The sequence below is a fragment of the Halictus rubicundus genome, chromosome 7, assembly GCF_050948215.1.
Source record: "Halictus rubicundus isolate RS-2024b chromosome 7, iyHalRubi1_principal, whole genome shotgun sequence".
NCBI classification, from domain to species: Eukaryota; Metazoa; Arthropoda; class Insecta; order Hymenoptera; family Halictidae; genus Halictus; species Halictus rubicundus.
The window spans coordinates 5,123,638-5,133,417 of NC_135155.1; the positions used below are offsets into that span (position 1 = coordinate 5,123,638).

Sequence of the window (9,780 nt, forward strand, 5' to 3'; positions counted from 1 at the left end):
GTGCATCGACGAGACTTTGGTACCCTTTTGTGACCGCCTTTCTTTCGAGCAAGACGTCGAGAATAAAAAGCACAAATTCCTGATCAAACTGTACAAATTACACGCAGCAGATGGCTACACGTTCAATCTGAAGATCTACTGCGGAAGGAATTTTGCGGAAGAAGGAATTCGAACGTCATCAACAATTGCCATGACGTTGGTAGAACATATTTTGGACTCGGGTAGAATAGTATACACTGATCATTTCTATACCAGTGTTCATTTAGCTCATCAACTATTGGAGAGGTCAACACACTTGGTCGGCCATCTTGGGTCCAATAGAAAATTAAACCCCCGCAACGTTGTGAAAGCAAAATTGAAGAGAAATGAGATGATCGCGCGAGAAAGCAACTCAGGAGTGGTTATACTGAAATGGAATGACAAACGGGACGTTTTGATGCTTAGCACGTGCCACACTGATAAGACAGTTCAAGTTCAAGCTGAAAACGGGAGGAACGTCGAGAAACCTGAGGCAGTCGTTGACTACAATAATTGTAAAGCATTTATTGATCTTTCCGATCAAATAAACTCCTATTCGAGCGCGTTGCGCAGAGGAGTAAAATGGTATCGTAAATTAGCGGTCGAGCTGATTACTGAAACTACAATGACCAATGCGCACGTTCTTTACAAAGCTGTAACGAAAAACGAAATAACGATCGCAAAGTTCAAAGAAGAGGTAACCAGAGATCCGTTCGATGGGAAAGTTCACAAGCAAGAAGAAAACGCGCGGTTAGAAACGGAACAAAAATGTTCCTTGAAGAAAAGCATCTCGGCGAGAAGAAGGTGCACAGTTTGCTATGAAAATATGAAAGCAAAGCATGGGAGAGAATATGCGATGAAGAAATGCAAACAGACTGCATACAAATGTGAAAGTTGCGGTTCATTCTTTTGTGTCGAATGTTTTTTCGTGAAACACAAAGCGACAAAAATGTTATGCTCCCCAGTAAACAATTTACTTTGAATTTGGCACCAAAATTTCTCTCCAAATTCCCATCCATATGTTTCCGCATTAGGCTCGGTATTTGAGTGCAAAGTCTGCAGCCAAAATCCCATGCCAAATTGAAGCCAAACCTTGGCTTCGTTCGGCTTCGTTATAGAGGGCAGGTCGGTCGCACTAAGAAGGAACCTAACCTTATTCTGAAAGTAAATATCGGGCAAAATCGGAGTATAATACATTTATAGACATATATAGACATTTATAGAGTATAGACATATTTTATTTTTTATAACACATTTTTTACGAACAAGGTTATGTTCGCTCTTAGTGTGACGGACCTGCCCTCTATAACGAGGGCCGAACGAAGCCAAGATTTGGCTCCAATTTGGCATGGAATTTTGCCTGCAAATATTGCACTCGATTTGCGATCCATCTGTCTCCGAATTTGACTAGGAATTTGTTGACAGTGCCAAATTCATATAAAATGGAGACCAAATTCTGCTCCAAGCAGGGTTTGGTAACAAATTGACAAGTCTTTTACTCGCAAAGTGTGGTGCAAACATTGCGCTAAATTTGCTTGAAACAGCATTTGGCTAACTGGGTTGCTGCTCGCAAGGACGTTCGTATATTGTATTTAATAAAAATATTTGCTCTAAGAAATAAATTTACTTTCATCTGAAAGTTTGAGTATTCAATGACAAAATACGGAATCCAATCCGTGATTATACTATAAAATGTCTCATCTAACTTGACCGTCATCTCGCTTATTATTGACGATCGAGCGAAATGTCAAAGGAAAACATGATCTGATTTTAAGGGGGCAAATATTTTATGTATTTATATAAAAAATGAGTAGATACCATTTAAAACGATAATGACATTAAAAAGTTATTAACGGTATATCAATTTTAATAGACATAACTTTGATCAGTTGCTGAAATAAATTATCTTTACCGACTTTTCTGCCATACCAATTATTTGACTATATTTATGTCTATTTATTTTTGGTACTCAAGGTGACACGAAGGTCATGATATTATAATTGGTTGGATTTGTTTCGACTTTGGTTATTTTGACTATTAAAAAAAAGCAAACAATAGTAAAATAGCCAAACTGAACTTGTTTGCACGGAAAATTATTGGACACCCTATGTAAGTACATCTGTGCATCGTGCCAGATTATCAAGTCGATAACTAATTGCGTTTTATAAATATATGAGAAGATTGTATAAATATAGTCGGATATTCCATTCTATTGACTTTTATCGAGCGATTCGAATTAAAAATAAAACGCGAAGAATATTCTTCGGATGATTGATATGCTTCCTTGGAATCCTACAATCTATATCAGCTGTCATATATGATTTTAAATGGATACAATTTACATAAATGTTAAGTTAAAAATAAAAATATTATACATGCAATTTGACGACTTGTATTTTCAAATCTTTTATTGGCTTCAAATTTGATCTTTGACAAACAATAATACCTTACCTGTTAATAAGAAGGGTAAATAATACGCAGTGCATACAGTTATATTACCATAGTAATAACGTAAAATATAATATAAAATGTTTAAGTTAATGAATTAACGTTTATACTGTGAAGATATGTCCTCACTCATTTTGAAAAAAAAAATTAATAAAAATTCACACAATATAAAGTTATGATATAAGTATTTAAACATCATGTAAACGAATCACTAAATTTATTTAATGTTTTAAATAGTATTATAAATCTTTTATATTTCTTTTAAATATTAAGTTGTAGTTGCAGTATGCATTCCATGTATTTAATTTGTGTATACACATATACAATTTTATATTGCATGCATGCTAAATGTATACATACATATATATTAATTCATTACTTATTTGTTACATTAGTTACAATACTTATTTGTACATGTACGTGCGCGTACACGCACTAAAATTGTTTATAAACAAAGTAACAGATTTCATGTTTATAATCCTAAAAATTGAACATGTTTGATATCACAGATATTAATTTAGGAATTTTATGTTAAAGTTATTAAAACATTTATTTTATCTTATAATATAATTAAATCTGTAATAACAAACATGAATGCAATTTCAATATAACGTTTTAGAACATTAATAATACATGTAAGTGCTTTTGTAAATTTTGTGGAAAATTTACTGACAATTAAGTGAATGTTTATCATACGCGATATGTACAGAAAAATTATTACTATTGAGTAACTAAGTACGTAGGATGAAACATGAAACTGTTATTTGTTTATAGTATAATATACATCATTAATAGTTTAATATGTACAATATTTATTATTGAAATTTTCAAGCCTTTTGATATTTAAGCAATATCAATACATCGTAGAAAGCATCAATAAATTCCTTTCACTAAAAACATTACATTTTATAAACATTCAATTCGAAAATAATAAAAATTAACAAAGATATATGTCGATAAAATAAGACATGTACATAAATTTAAAAAAAGAATTTTCTTAAAAGTAGAAATTTATAAAAATTATTTATAATGCTCACAGATTAAGAAATTAAAATGTCGTAAAAGTGAAAAATTGAGTTTAATTATGTTATAGTTATTTTGGCATCTTTATTTTTTATTTTACTCTATCAATAGTTTACTACGTATATATGTATAAATTTACAAATCATTGATATTTTCTACGAATTTCATATTCCCAATTTTTAGTGGTGATGCGTTGTTCGAAGAATTGTAAATTGAAACAAAACGATTCCAATTAAAACTATTAAAAGAATTTTATGTAAAGTTAATAATGTTCCCAACATATTTCACTTATCATATTTATGTAGATTCTACGTTGATGTTACCTAGAAATTATGTATTATTGCTGAGAATAAAACGAACCAAAACATTATAATCTTGCATCATTACACTAGATTTGTTTTGACGGTTCTGTAGATAATCCAGTATTACATTTAATAAAGCATATCTGCAATTATTCTTGACCAAAACCTTCTGTTTCTTCAATCGCGTAATTTAACTTTTCTACTAACTGTTCATAGCTCTTATATGGTGGCAAATCCAATCTATTGAAGCACGTATGCGATCTTGGTAACCATGTATCTTTTCCTACTTTCTCTATGCAAAATCTTTGAGGCCCGTTACTCCCTATGAAATAAAAATGAACATGATATTCAGTTCAGCATAAAATGACAAAACTTTCTATTCAGTTGTTAGCACCGAATACTTACCCATTAATTCTGCAAAACCTCCAACAGGTACTCGGCAAGTACCCGTTACAAATTGTAAAAGGCGAGCTCGTTTTTCACTGTCCGTTCTTGTTACGAACTGAATATTGAACATATAATTAACAAGTAGAATTTATATTTACATTAACAATGATATAAAATTCAAATGTAAAAACCAACCTGCCAAAACCATAAGATTTGTTTACTATTACGGGTATAATGTCTGTAAATTGTGTTGCGTTGCCAATCTTCCACATCTATTTCTTGCATTCCACAGAGCATAAGTTCTAATTCCCGCTCATCGAAATATTTCAACCATTCCAATGGTACAACTGAGTTAAAACCTTCCAAGAAAGCTTTAGTTTGGTCCTCTATACCTCTTGTCATTCTCCACTCTGTCATTAACCTTATAGCAACAAATAATATTGAAAATATTATATAACGAATATACAGGGTGTTTACGCTACTGCTAATCAGCATTTTTCTTGCAAATATTAATGATTAGAAAAAAATGAAAAAAAATAATACTGTTTTTTGCAAGCCTACGTAATGGCGTATGTCAATCTTTTGTGTTTGCACTATTTGTGTGGAAATGAAGATGACCCAGAAATTTATTAGTTATATATATATATATATGTATATCATATATAAATAAAATTTTTATAATAATACCTGATATATTCTTCCTTATTATCTTCAACAACCCTAATTTTATCACCACCTTCTTTTAGTTCATGATGTATGACTTGACCGAGAATTTCGAAATCAACACTATAGTACAATTCTAGACCACATTCGTCAATATTATTTTCTTTTATCCACACAAGAGATTTGTAGAATTCTGGATCAATAGATTCTATATCTTTCATGACTAATTTTTTATTTAACATACGTTTATAAAATGGCATAGTGAAACCGCTATAGATAAATCGCCCATGATAAAGTGCCTGTAAGAATATATCTTTTATTAAATGTATGTAAAACTGAATATAGTGCTTTCAACAATAAATATCATTTATAGAATACCATTGCTATAAACCTTCCAATAAATTTAAAGTACTGCAAGTGGTCAGGATTGACATAAGATGCTGGATTAATTTGCAAGCTGTAATTACTTTTATTGGCATATTCGAATAGACAGTACATCGGATTTAACACTTCATGGCTTAACAAGAAAAACCATTCTCTGTAACAAAGATTTATAACTTATAATTTTGATTAGAACACTATTATAGCATTAGTATACAAACTCTTACCTGGATACACCTCCATAATCTAGTCCTTCCTCTCCTTTAAATATTATATATAATCTGCGTCTCAATACAAAAGCTTCTGCATTCATTATTTGATGATAAGAATCTTCAAACAATGTTTGTCGATTAACATTAATTTTAATGTGGTTTGCCACAGCATTGGTTTGACACAAGTAACGGAATTGTTGTAACTTCCATTTAAATGATCTTTCATATGCTCTTGGCACACGGTAAGTACCTTTTCCACTAAATAATATCATAATAATATATGTAATCATTAAATAACGAAGAAAAAATATTAGGTTTGTGGTATATGAAATATCCAATTATTAACAGTAACGTTAACCAACCCCTACTTTTTTCTAAATTAACTTCTTGGTCAAAGTAAGCACCATTGTAGTGAACGTATTCTGTCAGTGAATTACAAGACTGTCGTCTCCATTTTCTATTTTTTTATAGTAACAACGAAGAGTGCGTTGAATAATCACCACATTTTTACTAAATATCATATAATACTATCGTCAATATGTTGTTTTTCCATTCTTATAGAAAGAAATAGTCGCATTAATTGACAGTGACACAGAATTGATTTAAAAATAAAATTAGATGTCTAAATTAAAATTGAGGATAGGATCTTAAGGATCAGCATTCTACCTCAAAGTGATATATAACAAACCTATAGACTATAATAGTATTTCTCAATCAAAACACTTTGTAACATTTGCATTCTAAAATTGGACATTTCGTATGCAACAACCTAATAGTTACAGCTGCATTGATATAAAAGTGGACTAACCCTTTTGGTGCACCGGGTCTTGGATCTTGGAATGTAGTTGTTCTTGTATTATGATCTACAAAATATCGAACTCCATCTTCAGTTAATCGTATTTCCCATCCATCTGGTAATGGCGGTTCATCAATTCCAGTTTCTTGGCCTTGAGTTCTAGGATCTTCCCACTGAGTAGTACGATTTTTATGATTCACATAATAAACTCTTCCTTCTGGTTGTTTACGTCTTTCCCATCCTGCGGGTAACGGCCCCAGAGCATCATCATCATCAACCGTAGACATTGAAGGTCCTACCACAGCTGCTTGATTTCCATGAGCCTATATATGAATCAAAATTAACTTCGCATTTCCAGATCCTATCATGATTTTCGATATACAAGGTGTGGTAAACTAATTTTCAATATATCATATAATGTATTGTTATTACTTACTTGAGGATAAAGGAACCGCTGGTTACCTTGTTGAACCACATGTTGCCTTTCACCTTGCCAATGTTGGAAATGTTGTAATCTCTCAGTATTTGGTCTCTGCCATGTTGTACTTCTCGTATTATGATCCACATAATAAATTCTGCCTCTTGGATCTCTACGCACTTCCCATCCTAATGGCAAAGGTTGCGGTCTTTCCCAAGAAGTACTTCGTGTATTATGGTCAACATAATACCTAATTAAAAGTACATTAAACAGAGAAAAAGGCTATTACATATTTTTTCAAAATTTAAAACTTTGAATGAATCATTCACACTCAATGATAAGTGATTCTTATAGAATTTTTTAATACAATGATACAACCTTCTTCCATATATGTCGTATCTCATTTCCCAACCAGGAGGTAAAGGTTCTTCTGAATGATTCGTAGGTTCAACTTCAGCAAGTATTATCGATGACCCAGACTGAGCAGGCGACTGACCACGTGCAATGGCAGTTTGTGCTGTCAACGAAGCTACACGTTGTACTACTAAAGGATTTGAAGGAGTAGTCGATGTTGTTGACTGTTTGGGTCGTACAGCTCTGCGTCTTTCTGCCACGGGTAGAATAGGTAACGCAGACTGGTCTGTACGTGGCATTCTGCGACTGTCTGCCATGTGAAATCCTGAAGACTGTTCTGAATGAGATGTACAAGATCCTTCTGGTAACGTAAATACTGTAGACTGATCCGTTTGAGAAATTCCTTGATTATCCATTGCGGTAGATGTTGTAGGTTGATCTGTTCTAGAAATCGCACAACCATCTACTGTAGGAGTAGGAAGCTGATCAGATCTCGTATTTCCAAAACTATCCGACAAAGGAGTAGTTAATAATTGTTCTGTTCGAGAGTTGCGTCCACTAGATGCAGGTTGGTCTGTTCTATTATGTGAACGCATATCGACATTAGTTTTTCCAATCGATAATTGATCTGATCTGCATATTCCAAGTGTTCCAGATAACGTGGATTGTTCTCCTTGAGAAACATTACGAGCTTCCGAGACACAAAGTTTTGAGAATTGATCTGCACACATACCAACTCTTCCATCTACTGTCCCAGGCATAGGTGTGTGTTCTATTCGAGATACTTGACGTCCTTCCGACAAAGACATTGCATGACGTCCTGGTAATGAGACAACAGACTTGTCCATAGGTGATATTACGTGTCCATTTGATAAAGAATTTGATGCTACATGTTCAACTTGTTCACTATTCTTATCAACACTAGGCTGATCATTTCCAACATTATAATTAGAATTGTGATAAGTATTTGTTAATCCACGAAAAGCAGACGATGGAACATTTTCAACTCCTTGTAATCTCATGCGAGCACGGACACCTCCGTTAAGAATACTGCGATTACTAGCAGTATCATTATTTATAACACCTAGAATATAGTTATTTATATTTGAACAAAAAACATTTGACAATTGACTGCAAGTTTAATACCATTTTATTCCTAGTATTGTATTTCTAATAAGTAAGGAATTCTTACCATCAGTTGGTGTGCATTGTGTCTGACATGGTGACTCATTTATACTTAATGATGATACATTTGGCATATTAATTCTTAACCCATCGAATACTGTAATTAATTCTCCAACTTTGCACAATTGTGAATCATGTTTATTTTCACTCATTAAATCAAACGTTACTTCCATATTTTCTAATTTTCCATTATAGTGGGATAACACTTCAGAAAGATTTATTTTCTTCTCTCCTATTAATGTATCTTTACGAAATGTGCTATGATCTAAGAGACGAAAATGTAATTGAGAATATGGAGTTACAAGTATCGTAAATTCTTCGTTCCATTTTGGTTGATACGTGGACTTTGAAACTTCTGTTTTTCTAGGACTCTTATCGTCAACAGAAAATTCTATGTATGGATTTGGTTTCAAGAATGTTGAACTTTTTAATATAGCACCCTCAACTAGAATAAAATAAAATTTTATCAATAATTAATAAAAATCATCATTTTCCATAAAAATATTAAACATCATCAAAATAAAGTTATTAAAAATATAAAGAATGTATAATAATTCAACAACTTATACGAAAACTTGGATTTGATTAAAAATATATGATCATGTAAAACATAAAGGCATGATATACGATCCCTTTAATTATATTTTTTACAAATATATATATATTACGACTTACTTGTAATACTTAATTGGTGAAAACCAGATGATGCCACTTCTTCTTCACAATGGGACATTGTGAAAATTTAGTAAAATAATTTAGGTGAATTCATAATTTTTTTACCTAAAATGTGTACTGTTTATGAACACAACTATTAATATGCATAAATATACGTAATTACGTCTATATCGCAAATACAAAAACAAAATGAAAGTAACAACATCAGATAAGATTAGAAAATTACTACAAAGTATTGATAAACATTCTACATTGGCAGAGGAAAAGCACCATCACTTGATTCGCCCACGAAATATGTCAACTCGATTACACTATTGTCTAGACTTCAAAAATGCGAAAATTGTCTCAAAGATGTTCACTTGTAAAAGTAAACAGAAATAGGAAGTTGTTTTAGAAAATCAGCATTATATAATTAATGGTAAATACACATAATATCACGCGACAGAATACATGTCAAAATAGATTGTTTGACAAAATTAACAATATTAGAATTTTAAAAAATCGTTAGAATGATTAACATTTTTCAATAATTGAGTACCGTAATAGACACAAGTGACGAGGGTGTAAAGTACAATACATACGGGTATAACTGAAATAGATTGTTTCAAGTGTGTCCAACTCCAATGCATTGCCCGTTCCTTGCACTATCAATAATTTACTTAAAAAAATTCTTCAGCAACTACGATTTTCGTTTTCGCAAAACTTCTTTATCAGTAGGTCACCATCTTTTCATACGTCAAAGGTAGAAATCTCGTAATATGCAAATCACTAGACAAACTAGATACACCTCTGAACACAATATATTCTAGTCCATCCCACTTCTGTCTCTCGGGGAGACACTTTAAAAAACGGCATTCCTATCTATGGCAGAATGTTCCGTGGCGCAGATCATAGCGCCACGTGCACGTGCTTATTGTT

General features: G+C 32.2%; 1 protein-coding gene across 2 annotated transcripts; it reads right to left on the reverse strand.

Annotated features, from left to right (window-relative positions):
• Positions 1-2,399: 2,399 nt before the first annotated feature.
• Positions 2,400-9,630, reverse strand: Su(dx) (Suppressor of deltex). Of its 2 annotated transcripts, none has more exons than XM_076791305.1 (12): positions 9,444-9,630; positions 8,863-8,967; positions 8,195-8,632; positions 7,027-8,086; positions 6,667-6,898; positions 6,243-6,553; positions 5,450-5,692; positions 5,220-5,379; positions 4,866-5,140; positions 4,374-4,599; positions 4,197-4,293; positions 2,400-4,113 (listed from the first exon to the last, which is right to left on the reverse strand). In XM_076791305.1, exons 2-12 carry the CDS (start codon positions 8,918-8,920, stop codon positions 3,941-3,943), a joined length of 3,273 nt encoding a protein of 1,090 aa, XP_076647420.1. In that variant the 5' UTR covers positions 8,921-8,967; positions 9,444-9,630; the 3' UTR covers positions 2,400-3,940. The 2 variants fall into 2 exon arrangements, with proteins under 2 accessions (XP_076647420.1, XP_076647421.1); XM_076791306.1 differs by having other exon boundaries at positions 8,863-8,979.
• Between the last annotated feature and the right edge of the window lie 150 nt (positions 9,631-9,780).